A 24021-nucleotide genomic window follows, 5' to 3' on the forward strand; every position below is an offset into this window, starting at 1 on the left:
AGATCTGACGCCCTCTTCTGGAGTGTCTGAAGACAGCTACAGTGTAGTTACATATAATAAATAAATAAATCTTTAAAAAAAAAAAAAAAAAAAAAAAGATTCAAAATAAGTTAACCTTCCAAATAGCTTACCAAAAGAACCAACACACATTTTCCAAGTTCTAGGGGGAAAAAAGAACTGAACAGACTGGATTGCAAAACAATAATAAAAATAAGGAAACATGGAAATATGAAAGTCAATCTTATTGGAAGATGGAGTTTGAAAACCAAGAACCCCAGGCTTCAGCAGATGCCGTGATGCCTTCCTTACAAGGGCTTCCTTTTGTAGGATTTTTCAGCTCAAAAAACAATAATCTGTATGACTGAAATTTTCAGTTTCTATATTCTTAACTATATCCTATAATAAAGACACATTAGAATCAACACATAATAATTCTGATTATAACAATTTAAAGATGCATATATTCTATAGACTGCCATGTATATGCTTATACAAGTATTTTCCTTCAATGGAAACAAAACACATTATAAAGCAACTCAGTCAAGAAAATCAATGAAAAGGGAAACATCTATGTGGCAGCTCCCAATTTCAGTCATCTACGTCATCTGAGTTTAAACTTCTCAAAGATCAGAACTGAACAACTATGTAATAATACTTTTCTGTACTTACTCTGAAAAGCAGGTGGGCATACTATAAACGTTTGCTGGAATGGATCTGTCTGAGTGCAGATCTGGGTGGTTCCAGGTTGTAAGGAAACACTCTGCTGGGCAACTCCGGGAACCGGCGCTGCCGACGATGGGTACAGAGCCGATTGGTAGTTTAGCAGCGAGACATCTGAATTAGCCAGGGAAAGAGTAGCTGCTGCTGCTGTAGAGCTGGAAGCCAGAACACTGGCCTGAGATGGAAAGATCACACGAACAGTATTAGAAGATGGAAATAAACAATATGCACATCTTCTTCATTGTTTTGTTTTTCCATACAGGGTTTGTCTGTGTACCTGAGGCTGATCTAGAACTCACTTTGTAGACCAGGCTGGCCTTGAACTCACAGAGATCCCCGTCTTTTCCTTTCCAAGTGCATGTGCCACTACTCACACACCCTGCCCTCCTAGCTCTCAAAATTGTTTTTAAAAGAAAAACTTTTGAGGCTGAATCTGGAGGCTGGAACCAAACTCCTTATCTACCCAAGAGTGACAATTGAACTTCTGATCCTCCTATCTCATCATCTGAGTATGGGACTTAAAGGTGTACCACCATACTTGCTTTATGTAATGCAGAGGATATAATGTAGGGCCATTATGCATGCTAGCAAGCACTCTGTCAACTGAACTATATCCCTAGTCTTAAAAAATAAAAATTAAAACAGAACAAAAGGTTTTGTTTTGTTTTTTAAAACAAGGTCTTCCTGTGTAGTTCTGGAAGGCCTAGAATTCATTCTGTAGACAGGCTGTCCGAGACCTCAGACCTGTCTACCTCTGCCTGAATAAGGTGCACAGCACTACATCCAGCTTTATAGCCATTTGTTTTTGTTTTGTTTTGTTTTTTAAGCATTTATTTGTTTATTGCACCATGTGCATAAGATGTCAAAGGACAACTTGAGGGAGGGTCAGAGCTCCCCTCCTACCATATGGGTTCTGGGAGTCACAGTCAGGATGTGGGGCGTGGCAGCAAGCGCTCTTCCTCATGATGGGGCCATCTTGTCAGCCCAGAACAAAACTTTAAAATGCAGTGCTAGTTATCTTTGAAATAACTCTCTATTTAGGAAGTTTTCCAGGGCTAGGATACACAGCTCAGGAATATGGTAATACAGTGTTTGCCTAGATTCCATCTCCAAAACCAGAAATAAGCAAGCAGAAAGCGGTACTATGAAGGGAAGGTGAGTCAGCACATGAGGAGTCACACACGGTTACGCTGGTGCTGTCTGGGATGTGATGACACAAAACTCAGCTATGTCAGCAGCATGCTTCATAGGAGAGTCCGCTGAAACTCATAAGCACTTACAGGTTTTTAAAAAGTACACCAAACTAAAAAACTGAGCTTACATTTTTTAGAAACATCAGAGACTTTTCTTATTAGCAAGCAGATATAATACCACCCTTTTTTTAAAAGTTTATTTATTTTATGTAGATGAGTACACTGTAGCTGTCTTCAGACACACACCAGAAGAGGGCATCGGATCCCATTACAGATGGCTACGAGCTACCATGTGGTTGCTAGGAATTGAACTCAGGAGTCAGTGCTCTTAACAACTGAGACATCTCTCCAGACCCAACAATACCACCCTTTTAAGATCATTAGTCAAAGAATCCTTGAATAAAATAAAATCCTATTGAAAAAGAGTAAATTACTTGATCAAGCTTAGTAATCTAGCAGCAACAAGCAATTCAATATTCAGAGTCCATGTATACCAAGTCTTATAAGGACATGTATTTAAATACTGTCCGCATATGACTGGCAGGAACATCTAGCTGGTCTTTTATTATGTTTGCCAATTCTTTTCTTCCTAACAGAGAAGACTGAACCCGAAACTGGCCTGCATTATTATCACACTTGCATGATTCCTGTGAGTGTGGGCATGTGTGTTCCACAGTCTGAGGACAACTTTTGAAAATTAGTTTTCTACCATGACTTTTCATGATCAAACTGAGGTCCCCAGGCTTGCAGGGCAAGTACTTTTTACCTGATGAGCCATCCTGCCCAGGTCCTCGCACAGAAAATGCTAAAGAAGCAACAGAAATAGCAGCATAGGACTGGTCTCTCTTACAGCCTCTGCCCCACCCGGGCTCAAGTTCCCACAGTCCCTCACTGAGTACCTGATTGTGCACTGTGTTGAGCTGGTTGCTGAAGCTCATGGTTAGATTTGTGCTTGTATTTGGAGCGACATGTGTAGTGAAGGGACTCTTGATCTGACTCACTGTGTCATACATGTGAACCCTCCGCTTGCAGATCTCCATGTTCTGGAAACAGGACTTAACACTGAAAAAAGATTAGAAATACACTAAATGAATGCTGGAGTTAAAACAACAAAAAATTCAAAACAAATACAGAACAAAGTATTTGTTTCCAAATATTTTCAGAAAAAAGAACCAAGGGTTTTTATAATAAGAAGAAAAATAGACACCTCTAAGTCCCACAACTTTTCAGAAAGAAAAGCATCAGTGAGTCAATACACCAGCAACAAAATTACTGCTAACCTGATAGTTCCCTTAAAATAAGATGGCAACTCAACCAAGAGGCACATGATAGCACAAACCCGATTATCCCATACTCACTGGTTACTGTGTGGAAAGTCCAGGAGGTGATTCATTGTCACAAACTGGTGGTTAAGAGTTTTCAGAGGCGTGATTCTCTTATCTGCATCAATCGTCAGCATTTTCTTTAGGAGATCAATATACTCTCTCCGATCTGCTTTCTCTGCTAACATATCTGTTCCCTCTAAGTCTGTAGACATATTTACCTTTGGAAACAAAGAAAATTAGAAATATTGTATTTCTTGACTTAAATAGTAGATTAAGAGCTTACTGTGTCTGTTTTTCTCTCCAAACAAGAGAAAGCAGATATTTAATATAAGCATTTTAGAAAAGAGAAAACTGGAGAAATTAAGTTTAATTACAGAATAATAATTCCACAGGAGGAAACTCTCTGCCTATGTGGTACAATAGAGCCAAATTGACTCTTGGCATTAAAATTTTGAAAGTCGTTCAGCAAAAAGATGTTTGTTATTATTGAAATAAACAAGTTTCTATTATTGAAAAAGTTAAATGGCATAGTACAAAGCAATTAAATTTGGAATGCAGTAAGCATTCTTATGTGGACTATGGAAGTCACACTCAGGATGTGGGGCGTGGCAGCAAGCACCCTTCCTCACGATGGAGCCGTCTTGTCAGCCCAGAACTAAACTTTAAAATGTAATGTTAGCTATCTTCATTAGCTAACACAATAAGCAGTAGATGTGAGCTCTTATACAGTTACTTACACAGTAGAGAAAATGAGACAAGAGAGAAACCTTTATAAATATTCCTCCAAAATAACAAGTTCAGTAAGCAAAAGCAAAGGAGAGCCGATGCAGGCTGGCTGCTGTTTACAAGGCCTGGGATAAAGTGTTTTCAGGCTTTAGATCCTCAAGATTTTGGAATATTTATAGCCAAGCTTGGTGGCTTTAATCCCAGCACTCAAAGGCAGAAGCAGGTGGATCTCCATAAGTTTGAGGCCAGCCTGGTCTACAGAGTGAGTTCCAGGACAGCCAGGGCTACACAGTGAAAGCCTGTCTCGAAACAAAATAAAGCAAAACAAAACAAAAACAACAATAAAAACTAATTTGGAATCTCTGCACAGTCTTCATCAGTTTAACAACTTTAACCCAAAAATCCCAACTCTGAAACCTTCAAAATCTCTTGGTGCTTAAAGAGCTACAGATTTGAGAAGATCTTTCCGTTTCATGATGTTTGGGTTAAGAAAATTCAAATCAGGCAGAGGCAGGTGGATTTCTGAGTTCGAGGCCAGCCTGGTCTACAAAGTGAGTTCCAGGACAGCAGGACTACACAGAGAAACCCTGTCTTGAAAAACAAAAAACAAAAAACAAAAAACAAAAAACAAAAAACAAAAAAAAAAAAAAAAGAAAAAGAAAGAAAGAAAATTCAAATCAAGCATCTTCAATTTATCCTATTGAGATTTGGTCTAACACTATGCATTGTAATGCTAAATTCTATTCCAAGAGTCTAGGCCTAAAGCTTTGGTTGTGTAAACCTTGTTCCTTGTTAAATAAAAGTGACTTCAGCCAATAACTGGAGGGATTAGAGGTAGATGGGTTTAGACAGGAGGAGGAGGAGAGAGGAGGCATGAGGAAGGAGGAGGAAGCCAAGGTGAGGGAAGAGGACCCATGAGCACATGGCCAGGAGAAACAGCAAGGATCTGGGGTACACTGCTGGGGAGGTAGCCAGGCCAGCAGTTAGCAGAGTAGATTAGAGGTGACCCCAGTAATTGTCAAAGCCAAATAATACTGTGGTATGAGCCTCATTTATGTGTCAGCTAGTCAGGGATAGACATTGATTGTTAGGACCACAGTATCCACTATTAGGATTCAGATGTTCTCTTGAGACAGGCTAACTCCATGAAAGGTTTCAAATTAGAAGTCTAGGAAAAACCCCAGGCTTTAGGAAGCTAGTCAGAAACTAGAAAGTGCCCAACCACCTAGCCTGAAGCAAGGACAATGGGTCAGGAATTTCCAGATCCCCTGTAACAGGTTCCAGCCCCCACGCCTTGGTAATGGAATGTCCTCAAAGATGGAGTAAGATAAAGGTCACCTACCCCAGACTTCCTCAGAAACAATTTCCAACCCCCAGGCCCCAGGTAATGCTCCCTTAGAAATGGAGTAAGATAGAGGTCACCAGGAATCCCCTAACATTCTTTAAATCTAGCCTGAGAGCTCATTTTTGGACTGAGGGACCCCTGCACGCTGGTCTTCTGCTCTTGCATACTGTTTGAGTCTGAGGTATCAAAACAGACCCTTACACTTTGATTTAACACATGGCAAAATATTAGCACATATAATTATTAAAAATGTCTCTAAAGAAGCATGTCACACTTACCTGAGCCATGTCATCTAAACAGTTAAAAATGTACTTCCGAGCTTCTTTTGACTTTATTCCAGTCTCCAATTCATGTTCTTCAGGTGTCTATAAAACATGAATTTTTTTACAACTTTACATTATTTTCACATTTTTAATTTAATCTGAAGCCAGAATACTGAGGTTGTATTGTACAGTGTCAACTACAGAAGGCAAAGATAACACCCTGAAAATCTTGCAGTGGAGAAGTGTGGCCATCCTTTCAGCAATTCTAAACAGGGTGGTGCAGTCATTCCTGAAGGTCAGGTGAATAGGATGTTATTGTCTCTTAAAGCGTCTCGGACATGGACTCCATCCACCAATACTAACTATTTACTTGACTCAGAGGCAGAGGGTCGAGAGGTAACTTGATTTCTCACACTGAAGGAGAAGGCTCAGAATTAAAGACTCTCACTCCAGGAAACCTCTGAGGCCTGAGTGAAGAGTTAGAAGTGAGCTCTCCGTGGCAGCCATCACGACCCTTCCCTAGCTCCCACACTTACTGAGCACTGCTCTCCAGCTCCCCTCAGCTACTGATCCTGATTCTGCAGCACAGCCTCAGCCCGCTGCACTGGCTTCATTATCTTGGTTTTTATCCCAGCATAAGGCTAAACAGACATAATAAAATAAGTTTTCAAGGGGTTCTCTCCTGCAAACATACCCCTCCCCCACTTTCCCTCCTCTAAGTCAAGACATTAGTCACTAAAATCTAAATTCAAAGTTGGGGTAGGGGTACAGAAATGGGCTGTACAGTATAGGAAGACATACCTTAAGCCTCCACAGTGGGTACCCCAAGTTAGGATCTCTGTTGAAAAACCTGGTTGTTTTTGTTCCGGCACTGAGAAGATACTCAGCTGGCAGGCCTTGTGTTTGTGAAATATAACGAATCTGAAACATCAAAACCATCAAACATCAATTTCTTTATTTATTTATTTATTTATTTATTTATTTATTTATTTATTATATGTAAGTACACTGTAGCTGTCTTTAGACACTCCAGAAGAGGGCGTCAGATCTTGTTACAGATGGTTGTGAGCCACCATGTGGTTGCTGGGATTTGAACTCTGGACCTTCTGAAGAGCAGTCGGGTGCTCTTACCAACTGAGCCATCTCACCAGCCCCAAACATCAATTTCAAATGGAAAAAAAATTATCAAAAACTTTTACACTGAAATAGTAACTCTGGCCAGAAAAGGGGTGTGTCATGAAGAAATTAACTCTCTGACCAACACAATTGAAATGCACCTGTAAACAATCTATACACAGAATGCACAGCCACAAGGAATACCCAACTATTTACTCAGTAACTACTGTGAAGTACTATTTTAAACAAAACTCAGTTCTGAAATATTTTTAGTTCCATCTTTTTTCTCTTATGTCAGACTTTCAATAAAAAGTTGCAAAACAAACCTAGATTTCTGGGACAGAGCAGAACAGTAGTTCCCAGTTCAGAATAAGTAATGAAGAGCCTAGCGCAGTGCAGGAGCAGTGGAAAGCTGGGATGTTGCTGAGAGGTGCTGAGGACACAGTCAGTCGATGCAGCCTCACGTGTGCATGTCACACCCACATGCAGACTATGTGGGAACTGTGGCAACTAGGAACTATGTGGGAACTACTAGGGCAACGGTTCAGTTAAAAGCACTGCTGCTATGGCAGAGGATCTGGACTCAGTCCCCAGCACCCACGAGGCATTTTACAACTGTTAGCCCCAGTTCTCAGGGCCCTGAGGCCTCCACTCGCACATGTGGTTTACAGACATACGCATAGGCAAAACACTCAAACTTTATATATATTTAAAAAGAATTTATCAAGTGTATTATGCAGTTGTCAGCATGTAATCTTTTTTATAATATCTTTCTTGATCTACAGCCTGAGAGAGGAGAAACTTTTACTCCTCAATGAGTTCCTACACTAACCCAAATAGAATGGCTGTCCTGGATGGATCAAAGACCCTAAATATAAGAACTTAGAATTATAATGCTATCAAAAGAAAACTAATATGGAAGCTATATAATACTAGATTTTTTTTCCAACTATTTCTTGGATATAATATCAAAAGGTACAAACAAAGGAAGAAAAGGCAGGCAGACTAAGCATCAAAGTGAAAAGTCCTTGTGTTGCAAACTCCATCATCCACATGAAAGGAGGCACAGAGTGGGAGGAGGCATGGGAAAATCCCACTTGCAATGGTTAATACTTAGAGTAGAAAGAACTACAACTTAGCAACTAAAAACCAATAACCACAGTAAAAATTCAGCAATGAACCTAAACAGACATAAACCATCCCAATGATCAAGAAGGGCATGGAGAACGATGTCCAGCATCACTATTTAGAAGTGCAAATCTAAATAACAACCTAACACATTCACAAAGATTGCTAATCTTAGAGAAAGCAAAAATACATACTGTCTACCTGGGAAGAATGAAAACACTCAGGTACTGCTGCTGAAATGTTGAGGTCTCTTTCCAAAATATTTAGTGGCCCTTCAGAAAGGTAAGTACTGCTACTCTATGACCTAGCAATTCCACTCCAAGCTATATATGCAAATGTAGGATTTTGCTCACTTGGCAGAATAATTAGCTAGCATGTATAAGGCTGTATGTAGCACTATTAAACCAAGGGGAAAAAGAAGGAAGGAAAGATGGATACTGGATATTTACTCAATGTTCACAGAAGCATTACTCACGAGAGGCAAATGTAGTGATCTCCTGTGTATTGCTACTAACAGATAAAGTGTGGTTGTGTACACGCAATGGAGCATCATTGAGCCATAAAAAGTGACGTTCTGATATAAGTAAAGTATGTTTGTCATAGAATAGCACACTTTCTATGTGATGAATATTAATGATATGTCAGAGTAGGCAGATTTATATAGAGAAAGAATAGATTAGTACTTGTATAGAACTAAGAGAAACTGAAAAGATGATAAAATTAACAGCTAATAGATTCTAAATGTCATCAAATGACAGAATGTTCTAAAACTGATAACGGTTGTGCATCCCTGGAAACACACTAAAAAAACCATCAACCTGTACACTTCAAATGTTTGGTAGTATGTAAATTCTAACTCTATAACATTATTTTTATAAAAGCTAACAAAAAATCTTAGCTGGACCCTGCTATATGAATCCTTTTCTATTGCCCAAATGGACCAAAATAATCTATTCCCAATCCTGCTCGCTAGCAGAATCCTATTTATTTGGCCCAGGCACACTACTTCCTCCTATCTCCCATTAACATATTACACAGAAATTTACACAAGGACCATATTCTTTTCTTTACAAGGAAAGCTCCGATGACTATCTCTGCTTCTAAATCCAATTGTACTTGTTTCTACTTCCTAGGAATGCTATGCCACTTGAACTGGTGCTACACAATAGTTAGACTAGGAACTACATTCCTGGAGACTCTAATTGCTTGGAGCAGGATCCATGAATCCCCTCAAGATGTGCAAAAACAAAGTGTGTATATTTGGTGGGCAGAATCGACAGCTTCCGTTAGATTCTCAAAAGGGCTTTAAAAGGACTAAGAATGGTTCTGATTCAATCGAGATTATGCATCATTTCCTATCCCTTGTACTTTTTTCTTGTAGATTAGAAAGCCACTTTTTTTCCTTGCAAGGTAGGAAAGATTAAAAACTTACAATGCACAACATAACTGGCTACTTATGAACAACCTATCTCATAACTCATTCCAAGTTGATTCAAAAAGGAGACAAAGTTCAATGGTAAGAGAAAAAGGTTTGCCTTTTCACTTTCTAATTACAAATAATTATTTCTCAAACACACAAAAAAACAAACAAAAACGTATGTATCTACAGACTGGTGAAATGGAAGTCTTTACTTAAAGAGCTGCCAATATTGTGCACCCCCTCCCCCCCCCTTTTTTTTTCAAGAGCAAGAAATGGGAATTGAAATTATTTCCACAGCCAAGCTTTCTGGAATGATGGATCAATTTCTTTAGAAACAGTAGCTCACCTTACATATTAGCATTATTTTTTTCAGTTCATCAGTTAGTGACACACACCCATCCAGTGTTTGAGAGAGGCCAGGGGAAAAGGAGTTCAAGGCCAGTCTCCACAACACAGTAAATTCAAAAGCTATTTTCTGCCTGGCGGCGGTGGCACACACCTTTAATCCCAGTACTCGGGAGTCAGAGGCAGGCGGATTTCTGAGTTCGAGGCCAGCTGGTCTACAGAGTGAGTTCCAGGTCAGCCAGGGCTACACAGAGAAACCCTGTCTCGAAAAAGCCAAAACACAAACAAACAAACAAAAACACAAAAGCCACTAAGCTATTTTCTAACTCAGACGATGGCTCTCATAAAACCTGTGTCAGAAGAGTTAATCTGTAGCACAGCTGTCATGCTCTAACGTGTGATAAAGTAACAAGAGCTCTGAGTGAACCCAAGTACACCCCAAACTCCAGGTAAGCCTTACTTCATTTTCATCTCTGAACTCATAAGACACAGTTGACTAAATCAGAGTTAATCAGTACAGAGCTAGGAGAATGCCAATCATAGGAAATAGAAAATAAAATGCTTGTTTATCACAGAGATGAAAACATAACTCCAGGGGCTGGTGAGATGGCTCAGCGGCTAAGAGCACCCAACTGTTATTCCAAAGGTCCTGAGTTCAAGTCCCAGCAACCACATGGTGGCTCACAACCATCTTGTAACGAGATCTGACTCCCTCTTCTGGAGTGTCTGAAGACAGCTACAGTGTACTTACATATAATAAATAAATAAACCTTTAAAAAAAATAAATAACTCTAGACCAAATGAGTAGTAGAGGAAAAAAATTGTTTTTGCTTTCAAGCCAGGGTTTCTCTGTATAGACCTGGGTATTCTGGAACTCACTCTGTAGATGAGGCTGGCCTAGAACTCAAGAGATCTACCTGCCTCTGCCTCCCAAAGGCTGGGAATAAAGGTGTGTGCCACCACTGCCAGGCCAAAAAAAAAAAAAAAAAAAGGTTTGAACCTTCAATAACAATTAGACTCCTTTTCCTCTACCGAATCACTCACTGTAAGCACATTACTTTCTCTAGAATCTATCACACTAGCAACTACACAGCTGACCAACCCTTGAACCACACCAGGGTTAAGGCGCCAGTGCTCCATCCTGTATTATAGTCAGTCTTGCACATTCCTCTTCCAAACCAACATTGGGTATCAAATTCAGCTCTCCCTCATGTTAGCTAGACAAGCGCACTGTCACTGAAGCTTCATTTCCACCCTGATTTGGATCCCCCAAACTTAACTGCTAATCGCCTAGTGTTAGGCAGAAACCTTACCAAAACTATAAACAGGTGATTATCACATAGCATAGGAGATCAAGTTTTTCTAGCTATCAACAAGACAGAGTGCTTATTGGCATGCAGCAGCTTAAGTGGCTCTCATTGCCTTTTGAGTTCAGTCTATCATCACCAAGAGGTGTCTGCCAGCAGCACAGTACACACCAAGTTAGGGTTTAGCACCGCACTGTCATGTTTGAGTTTCTGTTTAAGAATGGCTCAGGCCTCTAATCCCATCACTCAGCCTAGTCTATAAAGTCACAGTGAGTCTTAGGGCCAGGCAGAGACCGGCATCATGGGTGGTTAAGTTTTCAGAAAGCTTTAACCTTTAGGACTAGATTTGTAAAGGGGAATGATGTAATTATAATCTCAAAAAAGAGAGAGAGAGAGAGAGAGAGAGAGAGAGAGAGAAAGAGAGAGAGAGAGAGAGAGAAGTATTTTTAAAAGAGAATATGTTTGTACATATTTTGGTAGGTAATAATATAATAGACAATTTGTCAACATCTGTTTTATGCACTTAGGACACCCTTAAATTTTTTCAATATTCCTATGCTGTGTGGTCTGTTTTTCAAATTGTTGTGAAAGCACTCTGTATGTGTGGAGCTGTGAAGTCTGAAGGAGTGTTGCCTTCCGAGTCCATGCAAATAAGCACTCTTACCTGATCGTATTCTGAAGCACCAGGATAAAGAGGCCATCCCAGGAACAACTCAGCTATTACACAGCCCAGTGACCACATGTCAATAGCTTCACAGAATGGTAATCCAAGAATAATCTCAGGCGCTCTATAGCAAAACACAAAGATATTGGATAAAATAACAAACATTACTTGGGGAAATTAACTATGGTGACTAAATTCTGCTGCAGTGTCAGCAATAGGCATATTTGTTTAAGGGACTGGAAACCAACCCAGTGCACAACTATGCACTCAAAGCTCTACGGCCTGGTATGTTTCATAATTCACAAGTTTTGAACTGCAGAAAGATAATATAGAACATAATCTACATATCCCATAATCCCACTGGAGTTCATGACAGTGCCTCATAACTGAACACATAACTATAATTTTTAATATTACAATTATAAGATCATAATTTTTCTTCTGAGCACCTTAGTTGTTTTACTATCTTCATAAAAATGATCTCTGAAAAGATAATATTTGCATCAGACTCAAAAGCCATCCTAAGAGAGTTCGAACTTAAGCTCATCATTTAATAGCTGCCACCATTTAACTTCCACTCTGTGCCTTGGGTTCCTGATAGACAATAAAGACAGTAGCACACAAAGTCACTACAAAGTTTAAGTAAATTAGTAAAGTCTTGGGCAAGGGCTTGGCCCACAAATGCATATGTAAGTGTTAGGTATAAAATAACTATTATTAGAGTACCATGATTTTGAATCTTGAAACTATACTTTTATAAATTTCATTTTCATTAATGTTTCAAGTATATTTGAAGTGAAATTATCACCCCCATTGATAGAGCAGAACAGAACAAGCACAGACTTGCCTAAAACTACAGTTAGTAACTGATAAAGTTGACTCAGAAATCTGACTCCAGAATTAAATATACCATGCTAACTTTCAATACATAAAAGGTACCTACATTCACATCTTCATAAATGTATCTGGAATGGTGGCATGCATAAATGGGCTTTCTCAGATGATGATTAAGATGATGGTGCACACAATGTAAGATGGATCAAAAGAAAAGCCAGGCCTGCAGACCTGAGTTCTAGCCCATGAGTCCATGTGGTAGGAGAGAAACACCTCCACAAGTTACCCTCTGACCTCCATATACATGTCCCCCATGTATAAATTCAACAAACAAACAAAACCACTGAAATCTCAACATCCACTGGGCAGTGGTGGCACACACCTTTAATCCTGGCACTTGGGAGGGAGAGGCAGGTGGATCTCTGAGTTCAAGGCCAGTGTGGTCTACAGATCAAATTCTAAGGACAGCCAGGGCTACACAAGCAAGCCCTGTCTCAGAAAAACAAACAAAACAATAACAACAAAAGACCCACTGACTACTATTGTGGCTGGGCTTTCCTTGTCTACTGTTTTGATATTTTGAAACAGGGTCTTGCTGTGTAACCACACTGTTTTATGACCCAGGATGACTTTGAACTTGGGATTCTCCTGGCCTCCTTAGTGCTAGGACTATAAGCATGCATCACCATGATTTGCCTAGGATATTTTCCCAAAAAGGTAGCTTCTACAAGCAATCAAACATCAATTCTTTAGGAAACAGGTAGAATGGAAAACTCCAGAGATTCTAAGCCTTTTTCTGATCCTTACCTTGAAATAGTAGAAAATCTAGGCCTTTGAACCTCATTCTGGTAGACAGTTTGAGTAGAATAGCTAATATCAGCTTTTGGAGCATTTGATAAGAACTTCAGTTTTGTTCACTAAAAACTACAACTAACCAAACAAACAAACAAAAAAACAAGAAGTATACCCCTACTGGGTATGCTTGCACATTCCTGTAATTCCAGCAGGAGGATCACTGCAAATCTGAGGCCCACCTGATCTACAGTCTACATTGTAGCTCTAAGACCTGCCTATAAAACAACAACAACAAACAAACGAAAAACCCAAAGAAACAAACAAAAAAAGAAAAGAAAAGAAAAGAAAAGAAAAGAAAAGAAAAGAAAAGAGAAAAGTGTTGTGTGATGTTGCAAGCAACTGCAGCCATTTATGACAGATGGAACTTCACAGTTCAATTAAATCCCAACCACTATAGTAAGCTTTTATGATCGCACAAACCAGATAGGAGCATTAATAAAGCTGAGAATGAGAGTACCCAGGAAAAAAAATATAAAAGCTTTTCTAAAAGTGAAAAGGAAAAAAAAATGTCTGACTTTCAGTGTGCAGCAACATTAATTTCCAAGTTCATGACAACACCAGAAATAGCTGGCAGGGCGAGTGGACACGGCTTGGTGCCAAAATAAAAACTGGGTTGAGAACATTCCAAAGCATCAACTGAGCAGCAGGAGGTTTCAACGGTTCCATCTTAAGAAGACAGTTTTGAAAAGGTAGATCAGGAGGAATGGCCAAAAAACACAGCTTAACAGTAATCCCAGCTTTTCCAACAACAAAACACAACAAAACAAAGGAAGATCAGGTGGAATCTCGACTCATCCAGTCTCCTGGTCGGCTGGTTCTGGAATGACGAAAGCAGCTAAGGACTCTCAGGAGAGCTCACCCCAGACAGCAGCACTCACTTACACAGAGGCAAGGACTACAGAAAACCTCAGGACTTAAAACTAATGGACAGGTATACAGATACAAGTGGACTGGGGCGGGGTGAGGAAGGCAGGCAGAAGGCAGGCAGGCAAAAGAATAAGAAAGCTTCAGTGGGTTCATCACTTGGACCTAAAAATAAAAATATTCACCTTCACTTCTAGGAAGAGAGGTGGAGCATTTCCCCCTTTACTGGAAAATGACAACATCATTAACCTCCAAGTTGAGATTACGATTGTTGAAATTATTTTCACTGTATTTTCCTCTTGGCTTGAATTTCTCCACTCTCAATATAAAGTCTATGGAGGGGTAGCTCAGTGGTAGGAAACATCTTTAACAAGCAAAGGCCCTGCCTTTGATCCTATGGACATGAAAACCCTGGTCCTATTCTGTCTAAGAAGGGTGAGCCAAGCACACACCTGTGGTTCCAGGGAAACAGAAGCTGGAGGGATGAGTGTTTAAGGCCAGCCCAGCTACAACTGAGACTCTGTCTCAAAAATAAGATAAAATCTAAGTCAGGCGTGGTGTTGCACGCCTTTAATCCCAGCACTCAGGAGGCAGAGGCAGGCGGATTTCTGAGTTCGAGGCCAGCCTGGTCTACAAAGTGAGTTCCAGGACAGCCAGGAACCCTGAGGAAACCCTGTCAAAAAAAAAAAAAAAAAAAAAGGATAAAATTTAAAAAAGGAAGAGTTAGGGAATTACTCATCTGTTTCAGCTCTATAACTGTAGTAAATATAAGGCAATAAAAGACTACAAGGGTAGAGAAAGCTGGAGCTGTGACAACCATGATGGTGTTTACTTCAATAGGAAAATGCTGTCAATTGTGCTTTGGAGGTAGTGGGTCATAACCCCCAGAGCAGTGGTTCTCAACCTGTGGGTTGTAACCTCCTTGGGGGTCTTATATAAGATATATATATATATGATATTTTCATTACAATTCATAATAGCAAATTACAGTTATGAAGTAGCAGCAAAAATAATTTTATGGCTGGTGGTCACCACGACATGAGTATTTGTATTAAAGGGTCACAGCATCAGGAAGGTTGAGAAATTAGAGGGTACAACCCCATGCTTAAAGTACAAACACTGGGCATAATTACAAAAGCCAAGTGGCAGAGCAGTAGCCCCTGTAGGTTCATCGCACTTTCAACTTCCTTATACTGAAAAGCTCCTCCAAGGTCAGAAAGCCCTTGTTCCCTGGCATCCACAGCGAGTGAGCACCAATCATTCTCTGCTTGGTTTCACACACACTCAGTTTCTTTCTTCCCATCTGAGACACCAAACCCACTTATTTACCAGATTAGAGATGTTACATAAAGTCTGACTTCCTGCATCTGTGGCTTAAATTGAAACTGTAGTTTCATTGTTACAGGAAATTAGATTGTTTGTATCAGATAAATTAAGCTATACTTTTCTTTTTTAGGTAGTGTCCGCCCATAAATAACAAAGTGATCTGAGCTTGAAATAAATGCTAGCTAGTTTGTTTTAAAAAGTAAAGCATTGGGACTGTTAAGTGTGGCAAACTTCTGTCCCTAAAACTCAAGCAGCTTTGCTTGGAGTAGTCAGGGTACATTAGCAGGCTAGAGAAACATGTCCAGGGCCTGGGTCATTTTGTCATGCCTATGGCTAAAAATGTGGCAAATTTCTGCCAAATATGCAGTCGTTGAGCATACTTATCATCAGGACAAAGCAACATAAACTTAAAAGAAGGGTGAGAAAGCTGGATTTGAAGGCAGCTTCACCATCCCAAAGGGTTTCACAGATATTTGCAAAAGGCAAGAATAAGGTGTTAGTGACCTCTGACAACACAGGCATGGGAGGCGGCTTAAGGCCCACTGAGGAGAAACTGGTCGTGAGTGAGGAGGGCTGCCTGCACAGCTAGCTCTTCCACCTGCCTCAGCCTCGGGATCGAGCACTACTGTGAGACAAGAGAGCACACAGGAAAATCCTAGCCCAGTCACAGCCCCTGGCCGCCGAGCTGCATGCGGCGATGGTGTGGGAACAGAATGAACTTTTAAGGAAACTTACTTCCTCTTGAAAGTATTCTTAAAGCCAACAGCTAAATTTGTAAGGAGCTTTGAAGAACACTTTAAAACTTAGGAATCCTTATTTTTTGTAAAATCAATACCAAAATTAAAAGGATACAAAAAAGGCCCAAAGGTTAGCAACCTAATACTGAAAATTAGTCACGGGGATTGCCAATCAGAGAAGGCTAAGCAGGATACTCTGTCCCACAATTCAGTTTGAGTCTTTATGTAAAAATCCTGCCAAAACTGATTTTGTAAAATAATTTGCATCTCCTTTTGTTCAGCCTTTTTCAGTTTTAAAACTGCTTGGTTGTCTCCAAGAGGACACACAGACAGTTACTAACACCTGCACACAAAGACTCAGGCAGAGCCCATAAGCTCCCGCCAGAGCTGATCCCGCTCATCTCCCCAGTCAACACCCCTTAGCATGTGGTGCATTTGTACTATATGGGTGTGGGGGGGGGGTACTTAAAGGGGATCAGAGCAAACTTAGAGCCTAAATATCCCAAGTCATAAATAAACTGAAGTGAAATTCTCAAAATTAGCCTAGGTTGCCAAGAGCAGCGTGAAACCAGAAACCACAGGCGCTCCAAGTTCCTTGCAAGTAAAACTGGTCAGAGCTTTATAAAACTATAAAGATTTTTTAAGTGAGAATGTATTAAAAGACTATCATTAAAATGTCAGTACTGCACTACCCAAGGAAATTTACAATGTCAATGTTACTTTTATTAAATTCTATGATGTTTTTTGAAGAAAAAAATAGAAAAATCTACCCTATAGACAGGCATTCAGAGGGAAAAAAAATAAACTCTTAAATATATGGTCAAAGGTCCAAAGACCACTCAGTGGAGGAACAAACGGCTTTTAGAGCAAAAGTCACTTCTTGTCTCAGCACTCATTGGAAGTGCTTGGACTGCAGGCGTGGGCTACTGCACCTTGTCCAGTTGTTATTATTTCAGGTGATGGTCGGATTTACTTCTTCTCCATGGGATTGTTTAGTTCACACAATGAGACACAAATATTTGAAAATCACATCTATTAATCTCTAGAAGGTATGAACTGAGGAAAAACAACATCTGTGGAGATTGATCATCTCTGTACAGTCCTTCAAGGGGGCAAAGTTAGATGTAATGGTAGCCTAGAATGAACCAGATACTAGCACAATTCAGCCAGCAACCTTCAGAATTAAATGTGAGTTATTTGCTAGTACTAAATAGGATTGAAGCAAGAATTGTGTGTTACTTATAGGAACTTCACATATACATGTAAGCTGAGACAAATCCTGCTGCCATCTTGGAATCTAGAAATAAGTAGGCTCCTAGGTAGAACAGTTACAGTTCTTTGCTATGCATGTTAAACACAGTATTTTGTACTTGCCTGTAGTAGCGTGATTGCAGGTAGGTGGAACACACGGCTTTGGAAACATGACTAGCAGAACCAAAGTCAATGACCTTCACTCGGTAGGGCTGGCGAACTGGATCGACTAGCATTATGTTCTCAGGTTTAAGGTCAGCATGGATCAGACCAAGACTCTTGAGCTTCATCAGGGCTGTGGCCACCTGCTGCAAGATTGGTCTTATGTACTTGAGTGGCAGTGGGCTAAACTTGTTCTGCTTTAGAAAATCGTACAAGTTCTGCTCCAACATCTCAAACACGAGGCAGGTATGATTCTTGTGCTGAAAACACTCATAAGAACGGACGAAATTATACTCATCAGCGTTTTCACTGCTTAGGCGGGAAAGGATGCTCACTTCGATCTGTCCTTGTCTGGCATAGGAGGGGTGGTTCTTCAAGATCTTAATGGCCACAATTTCCTTGGTGCTCCGCTTCCAGCACTTTGCCACCTGTCCAAATGTCCCTCGGCCTAGGAACTCCAGGACTTCATAGCTGTTGGTCATAGAGCAAAGGATCTCGTGCTGGACCAGCTGGTAATCCCCTTCTCCGCTGGAACTGCTACTCTTGGTGGTCACAGTGGTGGTCGTGGCAGCAGCACCCACCACGGTTCTGTTCTGCAGCATGAGAGGGGGATGTTCTTCTATGATCTGCACGCTACCGTTGCTGTCCACTTCCTCACTCTTTCTCTTCAATCCACATTTTTGATATGGCTCAAGCAAAGAAACGTTGCTCCTGTGAGTCAGGGTCTGGCTGCTTTGGAAGGTTGCCGTAGCGGCGCTGCCTGAGCTATCAGCAGCTGTTACCACAATATGCTCCACCGCAGGAGCTGGGAGGAGGAGGCCCTGGTCGTAAGCAGGAATATTGAAATTTGCTACCTGGTGAGAGGAGCTGGCTTGCCCTTGTGTAGCTGGGAGGGTTTTGCTGTGGGTATAATATTTGTCGTTGCTGCTCTGTCCTGAAACATCCCAGCCAGAGGGCTCTATTTTCAGTTTCTTTGCACTGCAGAAGGCACTCGACGACACTGATGGGGGCGAAAACACCTGCAGCTGTGATGCCATACCTACATGGAGAGAAGGAAGAATGAGACCACAGGGCTCACGATGTGAAGCTCACCAACAGCGCATGTGAGAACACATGGAGCTGATAAGACCACAGTGCATGTCTCCCTCCTCTCAAAGACAAACGCAGTCTCAACCGACATTCACACATATAGTGTCCATACTGTGCCAAAGCAAAGACTAACTCTGTACATGTCAAACATAAAATAGTGTTCTATTCTCCAACTCTGGAAAAGATTGCCACTGACCAAAAGAAATCAACCAGTTGATGACCAGGGTAGAGTATCTTCTGAAGAACTTACTCTACAGAAAGTTACTCTTAGAATAAGACGGGATCAGGTGGCGCTTTGCTGACAATCCCAACAACCTGAGTTTTCTTCCCAGACACTTATGGTGGAAGGAGACAGGTGACTCCCACAAGTTGTCCTATGACCTCCACAGTCTTAACAGTCTTACCATGACATACTCATCATATCCGTGAAATCATGCTGGACTACAGTGTGGGGGGTAGGGGTGGGGGGTGGGGGAGGAGAAGAGGGAAGAGAAAGAGGAGAGAGAACTGTAAAGAATGTAAAGAAGATATGGGGAGAGGAAGTGAGACAGTCCAACTGCCCCGACTATCTATCCCACAGATGCCTCAAGCTCAGTAAGTCAAAAGGCTACACTCGAAGCTGCTTTGTTTAAAACCGGGGCGTGGTGGCACACGCCTTTAATCCCAGCACTCCGGAGGCAGAGGCAGGTGGATTTCTGAGTTCAAGGCCAGCCTGGTCTACAGAGTGAGTTCCAGGACAGCCAGGGCTATACAGAGAAACCCTGTCTTGAAAAAATAAAAAATAAAAATAAAAATAAAGCCAGACATCCAGCCCCAGCACACACTCATCTGTTCTCTTACCCTCAGGACTTCAGAGGCCGTGAAGCTCGACAGTAAACCCCTTTCCTAGACCTACACTTTCTCACTTTGCAGTAATTATAACCTAGTATGTCACTTGCAAAAAAAGGAAGAAAAAAAAAAATCTAAAAAAATTCTATCTCAAATCCAGACTCCTCTTTCTACTCTTCTCACCAGATCTGCAAATCTTACCCAAGGCTTATCTTATGCCCACTTGATTAATAAGACAAGACACCTTAAATTCTGTATGTCTAAGAATAAATTTACAAGCCTCTACTCCATTCTCAGTTTTATCTCACTTATGGAATACACCAAACACCCAGTCACGCAAGCCAAAACCTGGGGGACAATGAGCCTCAGCTTCCTCATCTGTACGGCAGCCATAGCAATAGCCATCTCTTGGAGCTATTCAGGGGATGCAGCTATTTAACACAGGCAAAGTGGCAGCTCCTGGCACATACTCATTATATGCTTTGCACATGTTAAGCATGTAACATGTTTGCACATGTTAAACTCTTCTCCCTTTCTTCACAAACTACTACTTGGCTGAACTATAGCCTAAGTATAATTCAAGTCACCGTTTTTTTTTTTTTTCCCACCATGCTAGTTCACAATGCGAACAGCCTCTTAGGAAATGCCTTAAATACTCAAGGGATTCTTTGCTTTTGTTTGTTGCTGGGGTTGGTTTTTGTTGTTTTGTTTTTGAGACAGGACCTTTAGTATCCAAGATGCCCTCAAGCTTGCTATGTAGCTTCGGAGGGCGTTGAACTTCTGACATCTTTGCTTTTAAACAGCAGGCTAGAAGCAGTCTTTTCCTAACCTCTTCCCATTTCCCCCAGAAATTTCCCATTCTTTGGGCATTAAAGCTAAAGATCTTCAAAACAGATCTTGTGGTGCAGGCTTTAATCCCGGCTTCTTAAGAGGCTGAGAGACAGAGAATCATGAGAAGTTAAGCTACAGACTGACTTTAAGGTCAGTCTGGATAACTTAGTGAGAGACCCTGTTTCAAAATAAAGTTGAAAAACAAAAATAACAACAAAGAGTGGTAGAAAGTTAGCTTAGCTTGTATTGCTTAACATGTGCAAAGCACTGATTCAATCCTCAGCACATGGGGGTGGAGATAAAAGTGTTCACCAAGAGGCAAGGAAGATGGCTAGATCTGTGGGGTGATGAGGACCTGAGTTAAGATCCTTGCACCCACAAAAAGACCGGGCACAGCAATATGCACCTGTAATCCCAACAGAGGGAGATGGAGACAGGATTCCCGAGGCTTGGTGGCAGTCCAGTCTAGCTCCATCAGTAAACTCATATGGGGAGCAATTGAACAAGACACATGACAGCCACCGCTAGCCTACATACACACCTGTAGTGCCTGCAAACACAAACATGGACACAGACTCTCCAGAAACCTCTCCAATGTCCCCGCTGACCAGCATCCCCACTTGGACTCGCCTCCTCCTGCCTCAGCCTCTTGAGGGCTGAGATTACAGGCATATGCCACTACACCCAGCTCACTAGTTCCTGCAAAGCAACTCCGTTTTCTCTCTTCATCAGGCTGCTAACACAAAGCTCTTCTCTCCCTCTATGTCACCCACACACACCCCAGCATCTCAGTCACCCACAGCCATCCCTTCCATGGTAAATTGCCTTCTGTTTTCTTCTTCACTTCTACCACCCAGGACCTTCCACATTCTATTAGTGTAATATAAATGCAATATTTGCTGGAAGAAAGACTTGACTCCTGCCTACCAACTTCATTATCTACAACTCACTATCACTCGTATATAAACTGTTGAATTCTCAAATGTTTTGCTTTGTTTTTTTTTTTTTTTTCCTTACTTTACACGTCCTTCTGTTTTATCTGCATGGTTCTTAAGATATGGGTGAAGTCTCCACTCGAACCCACATAGCACAATTTTACAAGTCATAAGTAAATAAACATACAATTAGAAAGGAAGGAAACATGACGAAGGATGTCACAGAGCATCAAAAAGCACTGTGTAGGGTGAAAGCTGAGGTCTGAAATAGTGTTTGCCCAGAATGCACAGGGCCTGGGATTTGATCCCTGGCACTGTGTATAAAGAAAGAACGGGGAGGGGGCGCACATGTGCACTTCTTTGTGCTTGATTACAACTTAAAGCTATCTGCAATGGAATTAGCTGCAAAGAAAAAATATATCTCCAACCTTCAATTTCTAAAATGGTGCTTGAATTTACTCTAAGCAAGAGTTTCCATAATTTATATGAACCTCAAAGAGGAAAAAAAAAAAAAAGCACAAATTGAAATCTAAGGCCAGTGCACTTCAACTTACAAAGTCATGAATATGCAAAGCATCTTGGCCTACTTTCATCACCTATGTAAAACCAAATATAAAAAGAAAACCTGAAACCAAGTAGTTTAGTTCCTTTACTAAATTTACCTATTAAAGTATACGCAAAGTATCACTTGCCACCATAAAATTGAGCCAAATTGAAAAACAGTAGGTAAATCATCCAATTTGTTTTCCCTACTGAAATAGAAATTTAACAATTCAACCAAAAACATGGAGCACAATATTTATACAATATAAAATTTACAGTTTGCAGCAACCATAAAAGGGCAGAGGTTCCCGGCAGCACATACATGCAGTCCTTGAACTTGAAAAGCAGGGCAGGAGAATCAGGCTAAGTGCGATTACTGTGAAATCAGCATAGGTTTTATGATCCTTCCTCAAAACGAAAATGACAAGGTCATAAAGTCACACTGAAAAGCACTCACAAATATCCTTTTATTTATTGTTTCCGTGTTTTTATGACTGTTTCTCACAGAGCTCAGGTTAGCCTCAAGCTTATAATGTACCTGAGGATGACCTTGAACTTCTGTTCCTCTCTATCCTCTGAATGCAGGATTCACATGCACCATGACTCTTGGCCAATTTTTTTTTGTAAAGTTCATAACTAGATAGCCTTTAAAAATATTACATCTTTAGAATGATGTTATCACCAACTTTTGACCCTATAGCAAAATTGCAAGTGCTAATGACTTAAAGAGTTTTTAACTCAACATCACCTTAGAGAAGAGAGAGAAAGAGAGAGAGAGGGAGAGAGAGGGAGGGAGAGAACACAAGAACATGTTCTAGGGCATTTTGAATATAACTTACTCATAAAACACACCTAATCCACACCAGGAAAACAAACAAACAAACAAATAGAACCAAAAACAAAAACAGAATTTCACTAGCCTTTCTCCCAGGTATGTATTTTAGCACGGAGACTCTTCATGTAGCTGACGCTCACTCGACCTCAGAAACAAGGTGAGAAGTAAACACAGACTCAAAATGGCCTAGAAAAACCAACACTGTTATTTATACTCCACTCTGAAGTGAGGCTTTAAAAAGTCATTTGTAGGCACAGATACTGTCCCACAAATCCGCCTTTGCAAATGAGGATCAATTCTCTTCCTAGGTAAGATTTCCCAAAAAATATGGGGCAGAATTAACAACTGTGGGAATTTTTCTGTATAGAATGCTCTGTTAAACCACAAACTTTTCAGTGCACAAGAAGATAGCTCCTAATAAATCAAATGCTATTTCTGACTTCCTGAAATGTTTCAACTCTTGGATCTAGCAATAAACAAAGTTTCATTTCAAAATTCACTTTCCAGTGACAACTAATGTGATATAATAACAAATTTGCTCCCTGCAATAATCCCAAACTAGAATTAACAGGCAAAGGCTGTTTAGTACTTGTGTTTACTACTCAAAAGAGAGCTGGCCCTTGCTGGAATGAAAGGCTTTCAAACACGGTTATTTCAGAGCTTCTCTACTCAGGCATATACTCCACACTGCAATTACTCTAGGCAGGTGATCCTGCCACAAGGAGTTAAAAAATTATAACACTGCATGGAGTGGTTTGGTGTCACAGCAAAGATAATCATTTTCTCAAAGCTTTTGTCCTCTTTTATCAAAACAGGGTTTCTCTGTGCAGCCCTGGTTGTCCTAAGGCTCACTCTGTAGACCAAACTAGCCTCAAACTCAAAGATGTCCTTTCCACTGCCTCCCAAGTGCTGGGACTAAAGGCCTGTGTAACTTCCTCACGCCCCACCCCCACACCATGTACCTATACTAAATTCATGCTGCTTTTTTTTTTTCAATGTCATCTTTCCTCTCTGGCACAATTTAACAACCGATGACCTAAATAAACTAAAACCAATATTTTGAGTTCTAGCTTATATGGTCAAGGAAGTATATATTCTCCAATATACACTCTGATACACATTCTTAACATTAGACAGGTAAGTAAAAGAACATGCTTTAATTTATCATATATATATTATTAGTGAGTGTATATATTACAGGACATTTGATCACACTTGTGAAGCCTAAGATTGTGGTGTTTACTGGAAAAACCTGTTTCTAGTTGTGGTGTAGCTCCGCCCTTAGCACACAACTTGAATCCCCTTGGCTGTAATATAGACAAGCCCTTAGTAAGCACCTTTAATATCAAACAATGAAGGTCAAGTTAGTTTGTAGAAGG

At 40.6% G+C, this 24021-nt stretch overlaps 1 protein-coding gene across 4 annotated transcripts in view; it reads right to left on the reverse strand.

Annotated features, from left to right (window-relative positions):
- Hipk1 (homeodomain interacting protein kinase 1) overlaps nt 1-24021 on the reverse strand; it is a 51351-nt gene that overhangs the window by 18639 nt on the left and 8691 nt on the right. For 3 of the 4 annotated variants that reach the window (XM_021196448.2, XM_029537210.1, XM_029537209.1), the window contains exons 2-8: nt 17543-18620; nt 11553-11676; nt 6374-6493; nt 5588-5674; nt 3272-3456; nt 2813-2975; nt 670-895 (exon numbers count right to left, since the gene is read on the reverse strand). In XM_021196448.2, the coding sequence (XP_021052107.1) occupies nt 670-895; nt 2813-2975; nt 3272-3456; nt 5588-5674; nt 6374-6493; nt 11553-11676; nt 17543-18618 (1981 nt within the window). In that variant the 5' untranslated portion in view covers nt 18619-18620. The remainder of the gene's footprint in view (nt 1-669; nt 896-2812; nt 2976-3271; nt 3457-5587; nt 5675-6373; nt 6494-11552; nt 11677-17542; nt 18621-24021) is intronic. The other variant, XM_029537211.1, reaches the window with a different exon arrangement.

Source organism: Mus pahari, chromosome 4 (assembly GCF_900095145.1).
Source record: "Mus pahari chromosome 4, PAHARI_EIJ_v1.1, whole genome shotgun sequence".
In the NCBI taxonomy this organism is placed as follows: domain Eukaryota; kingdom Metazoa; phylum Chordata; class Mammalia; order Rodentia; family Muridae; genus Mus; species Mus pahari.